Raw genomic sequence first — 18,833 nt, forward strand, 5'->3', positions numbered from 1 at the left:
ACCTTTTTTTCTTTCTGAATTAATATTGCAGGTGTTTCAGGGTGTGACCTAGTTTACAATATACCGGGGTGGCCAACGGTAGCTCTCCAGATTTTTTTTTTTGCCTACAACTCCCATCAGCCCCAGCCAGCATGGCCAATGGCTGGGGCTGATGGAAGTTGTAGGCAAAAAACATGTGGAGAGCTACCATTGGCCACCCCTGCAATATACCTTGAAGTAAGCATTAGATTGTAGGAATCAGTGAAGTGCACTTCTTGCAGCATAATGTTTTAAATAGGAATTTTAATCTTTGAATTGAGGTTTTCCACCCAGAAGGATCTTATTTTGGCTCAAAACATACTGTGTTTCCTGCTTAATAAATTCTGTTTTGCTCCTGTTATTTCTCTGTGGTGCATACTGTGAGAACTCCAGCTATTTCTGTAAACTGTCTATTTTATTACACAAGTACCCTTTGCGTGGCCTAATGATTGATGTGGGGCACTATACACTATGAGACAATGTGGTTGATTGCTATATGTAGCTACCTTGGAGCACACATTGAGTCCTGTCCACCTGCAGAAAGGTAGGAGGGTGAAACTGTTTTGCCCTGTATGGGGCTGGGTTGAGTGCATATAAAAAGTTGCCAAGAAGTAGTTTCTAAATTTGGCTCAAGGTGCAGGCATTTGATTTCAAGGTGCAAGCATACTGTTATTTTGAAATTAGTGCTGCTTGCCTGAGTGCTTTCTTAGCTACATGCCTGTAAATTTGGTCTGTAAATTGGAGCCAGTGTGGAATAGTGGTTTTAGACTAGGATCTGAGAGAGCCAGGTTCAAATCCCCATGCTGGCCCCTGCGCCGGTCACACTCAGCCTCACCTATCTCACAGAATTATATTGAGAATAAAATGGGAGAGGGGAGAATATGGTAGGCCCCACTGGGGAGAAAAAGTGGGATATATAAATGAAGTAAATATAATTTGTCTCGGGATTTAGTAGGATTACTAGGTTCTCTCTGCTAAAAAGAATTGCCATGTAAACCATGTTTTAAAATTCCTAATCCTAAAACTTCTATTTCTTATGTACTTAATTTTTCCTTTTAATGTATTGCATAAACATTTTAACGCATTTTGTGCTGAAAGAGAAGGGGGGGGAAGTATACTCCTATAGGAAAATTTAACTTTCCAATATATATATTTTCCCTCAACAGGAAATACAAAACTTGGCCCTAATGGTGAGTACAGTTTCTTCTCTTACATTGTGATTTATACAGAAATTTCAGTTTAGTTACATAGAAAGAAAGAATGGCAAATTTTTATTACAAGAGTTGGGTCTCATTGAGCTAAAGAAGTCCAAGATTAAATGCACAAGAGTCGCATTACGAAGTTTTCCAATGTGCTTTATTTGTGTTTCTGCTATATTGCATTGCAAAGGTTTAAAAACCACAGTTTAAAAACAGCACATCAAAAAGAATAAATTTTAAGTACTGGCTAACAGGATAATTATAATTTATATAATGCTCTGTGAATGTTAAAATAACCTTCCATGTTCCACATACTTGGTCCAGTAAAGATTACACCAGTCCTGCTTGATCAGAGCTCTTAAATTATTTTGCCTGCTCACTAGCATCAAATGCCCTTTCCCCATCTAGAAAACATCCCTGCATTGTGTTCTCTACTGGTGTGACAGAACCTCCCTCTCCCGTCTTCCTCAGTTCCCACAGCAGAAAGGACAGGTGTTTTTCCTCCTGTAAGACTGTTTCCACATGCCATAAACTCTTCATGTTTCTTTCATCACCACTCATAATGCAGACACATGCATGTTGGTGATGAAGCTTCCACACAAGGGAGTTTTCTGGACCCTTTCTCTGTCTTTTTTCTGACTTTCCCCATCCACACCTTCACCACACCATAGCAAGTCTGTATGGCTCTCTGAGGCATGGTTATCATGGCTGCTATAGGGATGTGCCCCCCTCCACTAGTGTGATAATGCCACTATTAAAATTTGAAAGAAAAATAAATGACAACAGAGCACTACACCACTATAAAAATTACTGATTTTGTTAAAAGAAGACTTGTGGGAGCACCAAAAAGAAAAAAAAAATTGATGGGAAAGTAATATTCACATGGGGCTGATGGTGAAATGGTGCTGATGTGGGTAGGACTTTTGTAGGATAGGAAAATGTAGGCCTCTCCTTCCAAATGGAGTGCTGTGTTCTTTCCAAAAGGATTTCCAAAAAACAGACTTAGGAGTAGAGGGGGAAACCTGATAATTATAGTGAAACATTGTGTGTAAGCTCTCAAAATAAACACTCCAGTTTGGAAGCCAAAGCAGAGAAACATCTCACTGTGAAAACAGCCTAAATACCAGTTAAGGCTTCACAACTTCCACCACCATTTGTGTCTGTGCAGGGTGGATGGAAGATTCTTCAAAAGGAGGTAGTAGTGAGGTGTTGCTTGTGCATTCTGCAAAAGCCCTGTAAAAGAGCAAACTGTCTTCAATTCCTCAACTTTTCAGAATATCCCACCGGACTGTGGAAAGGGAAGTAACCGTGGCAAATAATGGGCTTGGCTACAAAGCCATGTTAAAATTATGGACTTCTGTGCAATTTAGCAATCCTTGCTTTATTTCTGCTTAAATTAAAACTAATTTTGTTGTAGGGTTGCCAGGTCCAACTCAAGAAATATCTGGGGACTTTGGAGGTGGAGCTAGGAGCAAGGTTGTGTCAAGCACAATGGAATGCCAAAGGGAGTTCTGACCATCACATTTAAAAGGATCCTGTGCCTTTTAAATGCCTTCCCTCCAATTGGAAATAATGAAGGATAGGAACACCTTCTTTGGGGGCTCATAGAATTGGGCCCCCTGGTCCAATCTTTTTGAAAATTGGGGGGTTGTTTTGATGCTATGCTGAAACTTTGGTGCCTCTACAACAAAAAACAGCCCCCTCCAGAGCCCCCAATACCCATGGATCAATTCTCCATTATACCATATGGGAATTGGTCTCTATAGGGTATAATGGACTGTCCAACGGACATTTCCCTCCCCACCCTGCTTTCTGATGACCCTGAAGTGGGAGGAGGGCCTCCATACCGGGGAATTCCCTGCCCCCCAGCTGGGGATTGGCAACCCTGTTTTGTTGCCTTGTTACAAATAAAACTGAAATATTTTTCTTAAGATCAGACCAAACACTAGAAGATCCACGGATCTGCAGCATAATACCAGACAGAGGTGGCCCCAGTCCAGATTAGGGCTCTGCTATTCAGGGAAAAAAATATTCACCCCCCAAGAGTTGCTGTTTCCCCCACTGATGGAATCCTATAGGCACAAATCAGGCAGTCTGTATGTTTTCCCTAACAGTGCAAATGTTAGCTATGGGGAATTCTTAGAGGCATGAGTTAAATTCCTCCCTACACTGTTGTTCTGATCTAAATCAGAGCCTCCCACAACTGTTATTTACAAAAAAGGGGGGGGGGGGGAATGGAGAGCATCTTGAATCTTAAATCATCTTGTCTGTTTTGACCCTCAGAAAAATGATTTATCAAGTCCTGTAAAAATCCTGTCACCCTTGGTAACAACACCAGATCTGGCACTGTAACTCTGCTAGCTTCAATATCGACCCAGTGTTATTTTGCCCTGGCACAAGTATTTGTTGAAAGAGGAATTGTGTTGCCATTAGAAAAAAGCCTCATGTTTTAGGAGCAGAGAAGCAGAATGGTAATGTTGCTCTAAAAAAATTACTTATTTGACATTTACCTTACACTGTAAAATAATCAGTTGTGGTGCCTCTGCTTCCTTCACAAAGGATAATATATTGGTCACTATGTTTTTAGGGTGGTGTACAATTTAAAGTGTTATATGCAAAATGACGTTTCTACTTAGCTGTCACTAATGGTGATTTTTTTTCCTGTTACCAGTACATTCTTTCACATCTGTCCTGCTTTTACTGAACTTCAGAACAATTGTTTTGAGAAAAATAGTTAATTTTAAAAAAATGAAAGTATGCTATTTTGTTTCTACATTTTAAAGATATTTTTTTCAGGGTCCTCCTGGACTGCCAGGTGCTGCAGGTCCACCAGGATCACCGGGACAAAAGGTTACAGTCATTTCTTATGATTCACAAAAATCAACACAGGTTGATCTAGCAGGAATTAACTTAAGTCTGCTTAATTTGGGATTTTTTTTCTAACAGTGCCATCCTAAACAGAATTACACTCTTCTAAATCCACTGAAATCAGTAGGGTTGCCAGAAAGAGGCTGGCAACCAGTGGGAGTCAGGGAGGGGGGCTGACATGGGGTGGTCACACCAATAGTAATTTTTATGTTAAACCCTACCCCCCCCCCCACCAGCTGCTGCGTGGGAACTGCAGCTGGAATATGTTCTGCCTCCAATGGGTAACTGGCAGTCCTAGATAACTGTGGACTTAGAAAGGTATCGCTCCACTTAGAACTAATAATTTGAATGCTATTGAACTGCATGATTTGTGGGGCTACATCTCCTCTGTATTTTTCTCACTCTATGATGTAAATGCTATTGTAATCTTTTCTTCCTACTCACATTTTTTCCTACTCACAAATCATAGCTCACATTTTAACATTTTAGATAAAACTTAGGCATAATATATGCTAATTTCCTTCTTGACCTCATGATCATTCTCCTCAACAGTAACTTCTTCCTTTCCCAATAAATTCTTCCTTGGCCCAGAGTCTGAGAGGTGTGAGCTCTCCATCTTCATGGCTTCCACATTTTCCTGTGTCACCTTGTTTCATCCCATTGACTGGTAAAAGCATGCACATTAAAGTTTCTGCTTAATGGCAAACCTGAATGACTCTCCCACACCAAATCAATGACTCTCCCACACCAAACTGCAACAGGTGACAGTTACCTTGTTTTACAATTAATTTACCTAAAAGGAAATAATAATTCAAGCAACATAATATATACAAGCTCACCATAAGAGTAGATTCAGGTAATGGCTTTGTATATGATTGTTGCACCATGCTATAGCATGGATGAGCAACTATTTCATCCTCATAGATCACAGAGAAAACATACCACATAATTAATTATTGAGTTTTAATGCATATTTTAATTGCATGCCACTGACACTTGGATGAATGCAGTGGGCACTGAAATACAAGTGGGATAAAGGGTTGCATTTCTTCACTGGCATTCTTTTAGAGATAATGCTCATCTAAGATTTGAATGAGTCTATGTCGTGATCATTCCAAATGGGTAGCCATGTTATTTTGTAGCAGCAAAGAGGCTGTTCTTTTTGATGCAATCAAAAGAGTAGCCAGTCCATTCAGAGTGGGTGAGAAATACTCCAAACTGTTGACAGATAAACAAGGAAAGTACAGAGTGACATATGAGTTATAGGGTGAAATCCAGTTAGAAAGTTTTGGGAATGTAGCTGACCTACTTAATATCTATGTAGGATTTGCAAGTTATTAGCATCTAAAGTGAATGAGGAATTCTAAGGCCTTAAGACTTTGGTTGGGGGATAGTATTGAACTTCTTTATAAATCCCAGGTGAGCAATTTTACACTGGATTCTCCCTTTCCTACAAAACAACCCAAACCCCTCACACAATGAAGTGAACTGTTGCTCATGAAAGTATATGCTAGAATAAATTTTATTGATCCTTAAAATGCCATTGGATTTGTTTTATTTTTCTCTGCATAATGACAACACTATGGCACCATGATTATAATACAAACTGGCTTGCCAAGTTGCGGCCTGAAGATGAAAAAGCAGAAGGATCAGCCACAGTTACTCCTGTATGATCCTTTCAATTCCCCCCCTTTTCTGTCTTATTTAACAAGCAAAATCCCAGGTGTGGTTGCCTAACAACTTTCTCTGTATCAGGTAACCTGAAGATGCATTATGGATTTCTGGAGAGCCAGTTTGGTGTAGTGGTTAAGTGTGTGGACTCTTATCTGGGAGAACCGGGTTTGATTCCCCACTCCTCCACTTACAGCTGCTGGAATGGCCTTGCATCAGCCATAGCTCTGGCAGAGGTTGTCCTTGAAAGGGCAGCTGCTGTGAGAGCCCTCTCAGCCCCACCCACCTCACAGGGTGTCTGTTGTGGGGGGAGAAGATATAGGAGATTGTAAGCCGCTCTGGGTCTCTGATTCAGAGAGAAGGGCGGGGTATAAATCTGCAGTCTTCATCTTCTGTTCGCTGCTAGGGTTACCAGCTCTGGATTGAAAAATATCTGGAAATTTGCGGGATGGAACCTAAGGTGGGGAGTGGAGTGACTTCAATGGGATATGATGCCATAGAGTCCACATTCCAAGGTAGACTTTATCCAGGTGAAGTGATCTCTGTTGCCTGGAGATCAATTGCAATAGTGGGAAATCTCCAATCACCATCTGGAGGCTGGCAAACCTATTTGCAGCCTGATACTTCTGTATGTAAATTAGCTAACAGGTGCATTCTGGTAGTATTCGTGAGAACTACTAGATTTCATATTCTAGAGAAGGGATGCTATTCATTTGTTAGCCAAACCCCAAACTTCATATACAACAAGGTGAAATAGCACTCTCTGTCTCTCTCTGTGTGTGTTTGTTTGTTTGTTTATTTCCCTTTGTTTCTGTACCTTAGGGAGAAGTTGGCCTTCCAGGTCGTCCAGGACATGATGGTGAAAAAGTAAGTAGTAGGATACAAAAGTAGTGTATCTTTTAAAAAAAAATTGCCTTGTGAATCTCATTTTCTTCTCTATTTCATCCAGATATATCACATGTTTTTTATGTTGTAACATTCTTATTTCATTTTTGATCTCTGCCATGTTAGGTTTCTCTTTTAATTGTTTTTCTTTGTGATTCAACATGTTTGTCAATTCTTTCACTTTCTTACTTTTTCCCCGGTTTGGGATAGCATTATATTTTATAACCAAGCCCCTATAAAAGGCTTTACTTGCTTCCCAAACTATTTTTGGGGACATTCCATTTTGGCTATTTATTTCAAAAAACCATTTCATTTCTAGCTCTGCATGCTCCACAAACTTCTTGTTCCCTATTATCATAGGGTTCATCTTCCATCTATATTCCTTTCTTCCTCCTTTCAAACCTAACATTATTGAATTGTGATCCGTGAACGTGTTAGCTAAAATCATAGTGAATGGTGAACACACAGATGAGATAAATTTATTAAAAGGTACAAGACAAGGATGCCCTTTATCTCCTCTGTTATTTATATTGTCGTTAGAGGGCCTCAACATAACGATTAGGAATAATAATGGTATTAAAGGACTTAAAGTGAAAGGGGAGGAATACAAAATACAAGCATATGCAGATGATGTTATATTGCTTTTGCAAAATCCATGGGAATCCATTGATGAAGTCTTAATAGATTTAAAAGAGTATGGTCAAGTGGCAGGCCTGAAAGTAAATAAGGAAAAATCTAAAATGTTAACCAAAAATATGACAGACTTGATGGTGAAACAGTTAACAGAAAAGGCAGGTTTCCAATGTGAAAAGAAGGTTAAGTATCTAGGAATACATTTAACTAACAAATGTAGCACTATTTATGAAAATAATTATGTGAGGCTCTTAAAGGAGATAGAAGCAACCCTAAAAAGGTGGGGAAACCTGCAGCTGTCTTTTATGGGATGCATCACAGTAGTAAAAATGGTTATTCTCCCAAAAATTATGTTTTTATTTCAGACTATGAATATTATGTTAAGAAACGATTTTTTTACAAGGTTGAGCAAAGCAATTATGTCCTTCATATGGCAGGGCAGGAAACCTAGGATAAAACGTAAAATTTTGTGGGATAAAAAGGAAAATGGTGAACTGGCCCTGCCGGACTGGGAGACATATCATATGGCTAATGCTTTGGTTTGGTTATGTGATTGGGTAAGATTGGAGAACAAAAGAATTTTAGCAATAGAGGGATACAATATACCCAGGAGTATCGCCAAAGTGTTGGAAATGTGGTGAAAAAATAGGCACGTTCTATCATTTGTGGTGGACATGCAGAAGGACAAAAAAATATTGGGTTAAAGTTCATGAACTCCTTCAAGGAATGTTGAAAACAGTAATTCAGTTTAAGCCCGAAATTGTCTTATTAAGTCTGGTTAAGAAAGACGTGGAAAAGGAAAATGTTCATTTAGTAATGCAAATCCTTACTGCCATGAGAATGTTATATGCAAAATATTGGAGACTGGAGAAAACTCCAAACATGGGAGAATTAATAGAAAAGATTTTACAAGCTGCAGAAGCAGATATACTTACGACAATAGTCAATGGGAAATAAAAAAAATTGGCTGCTCAAAGATGGGAGAAACTATATGATTGGATACAAAATAGAGTTAAAGACAAGGAATATAAGACCACCAATAAAAATGTCTTCAAATATATTAGTGGCAGGAAACCAGCCAGGGAGGCAGTGGGGCCCTTGGATGACCAAGGGGTAAAAGGATTACTGAAGGAGGATAGGGAAATGGCTGAGAAACTGAATGCATTTTTGCCTCTGTCTTCACTGTGGAAGACGAGAAGTGTTTGCCTGCTCCAGAACCACTAATTTTGGAATGGGTGTTGAAAGACCTGAGTCAGATTGAGGTGACAAGAGAGGAGGTCCTACAACTGATAGACGAATTAAAAACTAATAAGTCACCAGGTCTGGATGTCATACATCCAAGAGTTCTGAAAGAACTCAAAGTTGAACTTGTGGATCTCCTGACAAAAATATGTAATCTTTCATTGAAATCTGCCTCCGTTCCTGAGGACTGGAAGGTAGCAAATGTCACCCCATCTTTAAAAAGGGTTCCAGAGGAGATTCGGGAAATTACAGGCCAGTCAGTCTGACTTCAATACCGGGAAAGTTGATAGAAACCATTATCAAGGACAGAATGAGTAGGCACACTGTTGAACACGGGTTATTGAGGAAGACTCAGCATGGGTTCTGTAAGGGAAGATCTTGCCTCACTAACCTGTTACATTTCTTTGAGGGGGTGAACAAACATGTGGACAAAGGAGACCCAATAGATGTTGTTTACCTTGACTTCCAGAAAGCTTTTGATAAAGTTCCTCATCAAAGGCTCCTTAGAAAGCTCGAGAGTCATGGAGTAAAAGGACAGGTTCTCTTGTGGATCAAAAACTGGCTAATTAATAGGAAGCAGAGAGTGAGTATAAGTGGGCAGTCTTCACAGTGGAGGGCGGTAAGCAGTGGGGTGCCTTAAGGCTCAGTACTAGGTCCCATGCTCTTTAACATGTTCATTAATCATCTGGAGTTGGGAGTAAGCAGTGAAGTGACCAAGTTTGCAGATGACACTAAATTGTTCAGGGTGGTGAGAACCAGAGAGGATTGTGAGGCACTCCAAAGGGATCTGTTGAGGCTGCGTGAGTGGGCGTCAACATGGCAGATGAGGTTTAATGTGGCCAAGTGCAAAGTAATGCACATTTGGGCCAAGAATCCCAACTACAAATACAAGTTGATGGGGTGTGAACTGGCAGAGACTGACCAAGAGAGAGATCTTGGGGTCGTAATAGATAACTCACTGAAAATGTCAAGACAGTGTGCGATTGCAATAAAAAAGGCCAACGCCATGCTGGGAATTATTAGGAAGGGAATTGAAAACAAATCAGCCAGTATCATAATGCCCCTGTATAAATCGATGGTGCAGTCTCATTTGGAATACTGTGTGCAATTCTGGTCACCACACCTCCAAAAGGATATTATAGCATTGGAAAAAGTCCAGAAAAGGGCAACTAGAATGATTAAAGGGTTGGAACACTTTCCCTATGAAGAAAGGTTAAAACACTTGGGGTTCTTTAGCTTGGAGAAACGTTGACTGCAGGGTGACATGATAGAGGTTTACATGATCATGCATGGGATGGAGAAAGTAGAGAAAGAAGTACTTTCCTCCCTTTCTCACAATACAAGAACTCGTGGGAATTTGCTGAAATTGCTGAGCAGTCAGGTTAAAACAGATAGAAGGAAGTACTTCTTCACCCAAAGGGTGATTAACATGTGGAATTCACTGCCACAGGAGGTGGTGGCGGCTACAAGCATAGCCGGCTTCAAGAGGGGGTTAGATAAAAATATGGAGCAGAGGTCCATCAGTGGCTATTAGCCAGTGTGTGTGTGTGTATATATATATATATATATATACACACACACACACACACACACACACTTTTTTTGGCCACTGTGTGACACAGTGTTGGACTGGATGGGCCATTGGCCTGATCCAACATGGCTTCTCTTATGTTCTTATGAATGTAATGCAAGTAAAGGGTTAAAATCTGGAAGAAATGATCAATAGAGGATAAATAAATTAAAATGAACTGTTGGATTGTAAAGAATATTAAGCAATGTAGGAATTTATGAAATAACTACCTTTCTTCTCTGTTTTAATAATTTGGGGGGGGGGGGGTCTGATGTATAAAGATGCAATGTATGAACTTACAATCAATAAAAAAAATTTCAAAAAAACAATTCAAAAGTAGTGCATCGAGTGACATTTTAGAATCAGTAATTTGGATTGCCAAAACAGATGAAACTCAGTTTTAAAGAAGACATTATTTACTTCTCCCTGGAACTGAAATTCCTTTTATAGACGTTTTGATAATATTCTTGATGTTGTCAAGAAATTGAGGTCCCAAGACATAAGTCTTGCTAGAATCTGTGTTGTAATATCTCAACTCTGGTCTGTGAGTCTTCGTTGGGTCAGTGTTTACCCTATGACAATGAGATTCCTGGGTTAAGGGCAACCACCTAGCTAAATAGCAACACCTGGTGCTGTCAAAACCCCATTGACAGTACTCTATCTAGCCTGTCAGGGTGACAGCTTAGATCAGAAAGATCTAGATCGTGGGGGCTAAATTGCATGCCAACTGCTAGTGGCTAATTGTGTGACAGCTAGCCAAGGATAAGTAAGCAAGGAGTTAGCACAGTAATTCAAGATAACATCAGAATCTTCAGGAAAGAGATGACCTCTGATGTAAGAAAGTACATCTAGAAGGACATTGGGGAGAGGCAATTTGTTCCAGTTGACGTCAAGGACAAGGAGCCAAGTTTCTTCTTTTCAAGGTCTGTGCAATATTGCCTTGGAACGCTCCATTCTTTCCCATGAAGCTGTGCAGCTGTAAGAATACTCCTCTCAGGAGCAGGCTCTGAGCAAGCAAATATTGTGCCAAGTGTGGCCAAGGCTAGCCTAGACAGGTTTATTGTTTTTATGTTATCTGTGTTTTGTTTGTACACCTATTCATGTTTTTTTAACCCCTAAATTATATTTTGTAAATAAACTATTTTTATATTTTAATTGGAATCTTTCCTTTGGTCCTTAAATACTGGCAGGAAGTTAGCTACTGGTTATTAAATATATCACCAAACAAAAGAACCCAGTTACTCAGTTTATTCAGTGCAACTCAGTTTTATTTATCTTTCTGTGGGTTGGTCTGAGGGTAAATTAGGCAACCCTCCAAGACTGGGAAAAGTCCTGTTTCAATATCAGTAGCTGCTGGGGCTCGGACGTGGCAGCGAGTAGCATAATATTTTTATATAGTGACAGCAGCTGCTTGATATTTTCACAGATGCACACTCTGTTTTTGTGACTTAAGAATACTTTTGAAGACTTGGGTTTGTAAAATATGCCTGGCTTTAGGTATATGTGGTATCAGAACTTCCAGTGTTCTCCCAAGCTGAGTATCATCATGCTGGGTTATCAGTCATATTGGCAACAATGCAAACTAATTCCTTATCTGTAATTTTCATGCCTCTGCTTCTGTGTTTACAACACCTCACCCATTCTTCTGAATCTAGGGTGATTTTTACATAGAGAAATCCTATACACATTTACATTGGAATAAGTTTTGGAAGACCTATTTATCTAGCTTGGCCTTTTTCAGGTCAGGAGTAAAGTGGCTAGTCAGAGACATCTCTTAACATTTATAAGTAAATACATTATTAGAGGAAAGAGGTAGGGCAAGGTAAAGAAATCCTCTCTTTTTACCCCATCCTTCTGCAGACCCATGTATAGGTATTAATATATAGAACACAAATAGATGCATATAGTTTATGGAAGTGATAGAGTAGATCAAAAACATATCTTTGGTTACCCTACAGATCAACCTATACCTGAATCCCTCATTCATCCCCTCATTTTCACCCAACTCTCAGTTTCGTTGCTGCTTTTATTATTCTTGCATTTGTTTTTCTCCATTTGTATACCATTTATACACAATGGACACAAAAATGACATTGAAAAATACATCAATTTAATTTGGAGATTTTGGCACAAGGAAAAGATACAAACATGTGAAAACAGATTACACATTATGAGTACTTCTATGATTATTTTCTTCATGGCTTTTCTCTTAAAAAAAGAATAGAAAAACGATTGCAGCTTCAAGAGTGACAGTTTAAAGGAACAGAGCAGTAGGCAGAGAGAGGAGCCATTTGTTTTCCTTTTCCCCCTCCCCTCCACCTTGGGGAAATTTACAGGTTCTTGTAATGCTTCCCACTGTGTATAAAAGCATCATGAGGTAAACTATTTTTGGCAAGGAAGAGGGCATGAGTGGGAAAAGTAACAATTTCCTCCTTACTCTCCACCTTTAAATTTCAGCCTTTGCAACAGACATCTGTGCTATTAAAAAGCCCTCTAGGAAGATAATTACAGAAGTACATGTAACATGTAGGTTAGCCCTGCTGTGATGCATTCCCTGAATAAAGAGATGACAATTTTCCCTGAATAAAGATGACAATATTCCCTGAATAAAGAGAAGACAAATGATGTCTTCAGAAATATATAGTCATTATAGTCATTGGTTTGAAGATGACAGCCCCTTTCTAGTTTACATTTCTAAAGTGTAGTTAATAATATTATAATAGCAATTGAGGGAGCCCTGTGGTACAGTGGTGAGCTGCAGTACTGCAGTCTAAGCTCTGCTCATGACCTGAGTTGAATCCCGGCGGAAGCTGGGTTCAGGTAGCCGACTCAAGGTTGACTCAGCCTTCCACCCTTCTGAGGTTGGTAAAATGAGTACCCAGCTTGCTGGGGGTAAAGTGTTGATGACTGGGGAAGGCAATGGCAAACCACCCTGTAAAAAGTCTGCCGTGAAAACGTCATGATGCGATGTTATCCCAGAGTTGGAAACGACCGGTGCTTGTACAGAGGACTACCTTTACCTTTTTTAGCAATTGACTTTAGTCCCTTAACCTTTTTTTTCTGTAGAGCCTCCTTATATTGTGTTGCCCTTAAACTGTAGCTGACCTATTATATCCGTAAATCCAGCTCTGCCTGAATTATTCTTCTCTAATAAATCAAGAGGAAGCTTTTGTTTTTCCATTGTACAGTTCAAGTTTTTAAAAATCCTTTCCTTTCTCTTTAGGGTCTTGATGGTGCAACTGGAGTAAAAGGTGATCAAGGGATGCCAGGGCCCCCAGGACTAACAGGTCCAATTGGACTTCCAGGTTTAACAGTAAGTAATCTAAAGAATGCAATGTTGGGGGAAGGGGAATCAAAATCATCTCACACACTGTATGCTACTCAAATCAACCTGCACTGATTTCATTTGAAAAAGAAACATGGAACATTTATTGTAAAATGTATAGATAAAATAAATCTAAAATAACGCTTTACGGAATCTGTCTTGGAATAACACTTCTAAAAAATGCAGGTTTTTAATTTAATGACCAGGAATTGCAATTAGATAAGCTGTAGCGAGAGATTTTGTTGTAAAATTAACACTGGGTAGTAAGGTCACCCATTTTAAAGCAGTTATTTAACAATATTCAGCATTTATATAGCAGATTTTAGGAATCCAAAGTGGTATATAAAGCATATAAAGTGTAAAATATATTTTCACAGAAAATTTTGCAACATCCCTGGGAGGTAGGATAGTATTGTTTATCATTCTTACACAGTATGGAGGAGGCTGAATATGAGAGAAACATTGCTCACTTAAAGTCACAGACTAATGAGGTTGTGAGTAAAGGGAGATTTTAACCAGATAAAGTTCTTATTCTCTGCATTAAATTAAGCAGGCGCAGTTTCAGCACTTCAGTGAAAGTTCTGCTAAGTTATTAAACAAGCTGCTGAGACTTATCAATATTTACTGTCCTGAGCATGGGCTGTATCAGATTTTTCTAGCATGGGGTATGTATATGTGTGCTTTCTGTATGTACCTTACAAATTTGGTGCTTGCCCTATATAGAAAGGTTCTGAATGGTTCTGGCACACTCAAGATAATCAGTAGTGGTAATTCACACTCTTTTTCCATAGTCTACAGGTAGCAGAACTGAAACACTGGTTCCACATAGGAATACCTATATCAGTGTATTCCCATAGACAGTTATACCCACAGTGAAGATTATACTAGGTATCTACTCAGAAGCAAGTCTACCTTAACAAAATTCCTGCTTTTTCCTTTTGTACCATTATCTTCACCATAATAACTTCCCTGTGGACTTGCTGGTTCTGTTATGGCTAGGGATGGGCACAAACTGGTACACAAACTAAAGTTAATTATGAATTTTGACTGGGTCATGATTTGCAAAGCGATGTTCATGAATGAAGAGCCAACCATGAGCTTCCATGAGCTCTGCCATGAGCAGTTTGTGGTGTTACATAAAGAGCAGAAGGCAGGGGTTTCTGCTCATTTAAACCCCTGCTCCCCAGCTGTTTGGTTTAGATGGCTCAAAGCCATTTAAACCAGTACTTTCTGCTCCCAGTGAAAGTAATAATAATAATAATATAATAATAACATTTAATTTATATCCCGCCCTCTCTGCCAAAGCAGGCTCAGGGCAGCTCACAACATAATATAAAATACAAAATTACATAATAAAACAACAATCTACAACATTGTACAATTTCCTTAAAATTCCCTTAAAACCATCTAAAAGCAGCAGGGAGCAGAAAGCAGAGGTTTAAATGGCTCCAAGCCATTTAACCCTCTGCTTTTTGCTCACCGCTACTTTTGATGAGCCATTTAAACCCCTACTTTCTGCTGCCGACAAGAGTTATTTACAGCTGATTCAAGAATGCAACTGCAAGAAAGAGCAGAAAGTAATGAAGCTTGAAAAAAGAAAGAAACGAAAATTTAAAGGCTCATGAGCCATAGGAAACTTCAATAAGCTAACATCGCAATTAAATTTTAATTTTTTTAAAAAAAAATTGTTATAAATCAAGTTTGAAAGAAGATGGAAAAGCAGCACAGAACACTGGAATGCAACAGGATGTTTATGATGTCACCTGCATTTATATTATGATGCTTCTTATATTAATAGGGAGAGAAGGGAGAACCTGGAGCGAAAGGAGACACTGGGGAATCCGTAAGTGATTACTCAATAATTTATCCTTTAATAAAAATGGGGGGAGTGACAAAAGATGGATCACCTGATCACATCTGCTTAGAGTTGTTTGAGCTCTGAACATCAAACTACCTACTCGAAAGTAGTTCCACTGAAGTAGGTCGCAATACAAATATTTATTTAAAATATTTATATCCTGCCTTTCTAAAGTGTGCTCAAGGCAACTTACAATAAAACAATAAAAATTATGGTCAGCAGCAAACAGTCATTACAATACAAGCAAATTAAAAGTATTTGTAAACACAAATCTGCCCCTCACATAAAAAGATAGAGCTGATCTTTTTACTCCATAGGGACAAGAATATGTGTAATGAAGGAGGATTTCCCTTTCCCCTTCATTTTCTCTTCCTGCAGCCCCTCTTCCCAAGGACTTCAGTAAAGCACACTTTGATTATCAGTTCTTGGCTGAAGAGATAAGCATGCTGGGGCATGGTGTTGGTGGGGAGATACAGACACTGTATAGGTAAGCTTACGAGGGCAGAATTCTGCACTTTTCAAAAGTGAGATCTCAGCCTGTTTGTTTCTACATGATAGACACAGAAATTAGTACAAAGCTGTTGCCATCACATCTAAGCATATTTTATAGGAACTAAGTTCCAGTGAACACAGTGATACTTCTGAGTAAGCATTCTTCGGATCAGGCTGTTAATTTCATTTACATCTTCTATATTCCTGCTTTTGTGAAAGTTGTAAGGCATGCTTTTTTTTGCAAGTTATCTATGAAAGCAATAACATTTTTCTATTCTGCATCTAGATAACTGGGCCACCAGGGCCACAAGGCCCACCAGGACCATCAGTAAGTACTATTTGTAATAGAATGCATTGTAAAGATAGAACATAACATCTTACCTACCCTTGCTGTCTGCCTGTTTTGGAGGAATCCTCCTTGTGAACAGACACACATGGAAGAGCTAGGAAATCTGGTATTTATGTGGACCATTTCAATGATTTTACCCTGATTAAGCTCATGTTGGGGGGCAGTTCTTTGTGAAGCTCACTACCTACTCCAAAGTAGTTTCAGTAAAGTAAGGCCACAGATGATAGTGACACAACTGCATGTTTCACTAAGAGTGCAGATGCTCAAACACCCATCATCCTTGGCCAACTCCCTGCCAGTCATATTGAGCAGGGATCCAACCCCTTAATGGGCAGTTTAGCTGCTTGTGAGAAGCACAACAATATTCATTGGGCCACTCAATGCATGTAGCAAGGTAAGCACTGTGCAGGATCTCCCATCTTGCACTGCATCACACCATGTTATATACAAGCAGCCAAACAGCACTGGGCATTTTAGCAGGTCCCCTGCACTGCTTCCTACTGCTGTCAGGTGGTAGAACCCCTCAGACCTCCCTCCACCGCTGGCCAACCTCCCCACCCCCTATCTGTTCAGCAGCTTCTCAAGGCTGACTGTAGTGTGGGGTCGAGACACAAGGCTTAGCTCACAGGTGGTCACAGCAGTCACACACAGAACAATCACCTGCTGAACCTCCCCATGGGATAGTTTGCAGCATCCCTAACTTTGAAATGCAGGAAATGTCCAAGGAAGTATTCATCTTTTCCATAGGGAAGCCCTGTGCTCACAGTAGTTTGTATTTATTTATTTTTAAAACATTTTTCAGTCACACTAACAGCTCAACCTGTTTCCACAGCTGTTCCTATTGGCTACATAGTGTGAACAAAAGCACCCTGCATATCCCAATAGTTCCTATTCATAACCAAACTCAGACTATGGATGTTTCCACATGGAGATTTTTCTCTGCTTTTGCTTCCAAACTGGCATGCCTGTTTTGAAGCCTGCATTCAATGTCATACTCCAATAATCCTTTCCTAGTAACTGGCAAGATCTTTCCCAAACCTGTTTTTCACTGAACTTTTGAAAAGAGTGCAATCTCCCAACCATGTTACCAGGTCCAGTCAGGAAGGTGCCCTTTTTCAAAGGTCCTGCCTTAATTGGTGCCTTTCCTTTCATCAGCTGCTTGTGGCCTGGTGCATCACCAAAGGGCTTTTAAAAAACCCAAGCAATTGCGATGGTCTAGCAGCTAGCCATAAAAGTCCCACTGATGGCACAGCAGGGAAACATTGCAGGGAAATGGTGGCTGATGGAGAAAAGCACACAGAAAACTCCCATGTGGAAGTTCCATTGAATAACTGAATTTGCTGCAGCAGATGTATGTAATAAAGCTTCAATAGGATTTTTTAAAAAAAATAAAAAGCAGCCTTAGGAGTTTGCAGTTTTGAGCTGTGGGAGGCGAACAAGGAATACTTAACCCTTTCCCTAATAATCATTCTTGTTCTCGGAACTGTATACCTACCATAGCTGCTTTTCCTCCTTTTGCTGTGGAAATCAACCTGTCCTTTGGGAAAATTTAAATTCATCTTCATAAATAAGACCTCAGTTTTGTTACGATTTAATTTGTTAGCCAGTAAAGAATGTAAAAGAACAATGACAGGAATATGAAAGTTCTATGCGTTTGTGTGTTGCTGAAGAGAGCCAGTTTGGTGTAGTGGTTAAGTGTGCGGACTCTTATCTGGGAGACGGGGTTTGATTCCCCGCTCCTCCACTTGCACCTGCTGGAATGGCCTTGGGTCAGCCATAGCTTTGGCAGGGGTTGTCCTGAAAGGGCAGCTGCTGTGAGAGCCCTCTCCAGCCCCACCCACCTCACAGGGTGTCTGTTGTGGGGGAGGAAGGTAAAGGAGATTGTGAGCCGCTCTGAGACTCTTCGGAGTGGAGGGCGGGATATAAATCCAATATCTTCTGAAAGCCAGGAAATCAAGCACAAGTGACAGGAACTGTTAATGCTGTTTTCTTGTTCTTTTTTCCAAATGCAGGGTCCTCATGGCCTTCCAGGACCTAAGGTAAGGTTGCAAAGCACTAAATGTGGAAAACAAAATCGCAGTGAATCAAATTAGTCAAGGAATGTGTAAGACATTGTTTTGGAGAGTAGGTTTTAGGTAGTTTAGTGGTGGTAGACCTCCGCACAACAAGTAGCTAGTATAAAGATATTGAGCTGCAACTGGCTTGCATGTGGCTGAAGTCATTCCTGTGTTTATTCTATGTTACACAAGAATGTGTATACTACAACTCTATGCCATTTAAAAAGAAAAGAAAAGAAAATCCACTTAATAGGGCATTTTGGTGTGGAACAGATAGGAAAAGGGTTGTCTCCCAATATAATTATGAAGATTGTTTGGATTATTTTGCATTTTAAAAAATCTGGATTATCTTGCACTTCCCTCACTTCTTGTCACTGTATCCATTTAAAATAGGTCTTGGGCAGAGCAGTCCTGTGTTGTGCCTGTGCTGCAGTTAGTTGCAGTGCAGCTATGATGCTGCTAGTCATCTCTCTAAGGGCAAAGTTACCTGGTGTTCAAAGGGGAGAAAACAGGTGTTCCGGCAGAGTTGGCAGGAGCTGCCATGGTTGCATCTGTAGCAAAAACCAGGGCTGGGAAAACAAAAGGAGAATGACTAAACAAAACTTCCCCAGAAATAATAATACAACTCTAGAAATAATGAAACAATATGTTATATTGAATGATTAC

General features: G+C 39.8%; 1 protein-coding gene across 1 annotated transcript in view; it reads left to right on the forward strand.

The window, feature by feature from the left end:
• COL13A1 (collagen type XIII alpha 1 chain) overlaps nucleotides 1-18,833 on the forward strand; it is a 127,483-nt gene that overhangs the window by 49,270 nt on the left and 59,380 nt on the right. Inside the window, exons 14-20 of the mRNA XM_060241182.1 lie at nucleotides 1,185-1,208; nucleotides 4,014-4,067; nucleotides 6,579-6,623; nucleotides 13,310-13,399; nucleotides 15,210-15,254; nucleotides 16,048-16,089; nucleotides 18,123-18,149. Of these exons, the coding sequence (XP_060097165.1) occupies nucleotides 1,185-1,208; nucleotides 4,014-4,067; nucleotides 6,579-6,623; nucleotides 13,310-13,399; nucleotides 15,210-15,254; nucleotides 16,048-16,089; nucleotides 18,123-18,149 (327 nt within the window). The remainder of the gene's footprint in view (nucleotides 1-1,184; nucleotides 1,209-4,013; nucleotides 4,068-6,578; nucleotides 6,624-13,309; nucleotides 13,400-15,209; nucleotides 15,255-16,047; nucleotides 16,090-18,122; nucleotides 18,150-18,833) is intronic.

Source organism: Heteronotia binoei, chromosome 6 (assembly GCF_032191835.1).
Source record: "Heteronotia binoei isolate CCM8104 ecotype False Entrance Well chromosome 6, APGP_CSIRO_Hbin_v1, whole genome shotgun sequence".
NCBI lineage: Eukaryota > Metazoa > Chordata > Lepidosauria > Squamata > Gekkonidae > Heteronotia > Heteronotia binoei.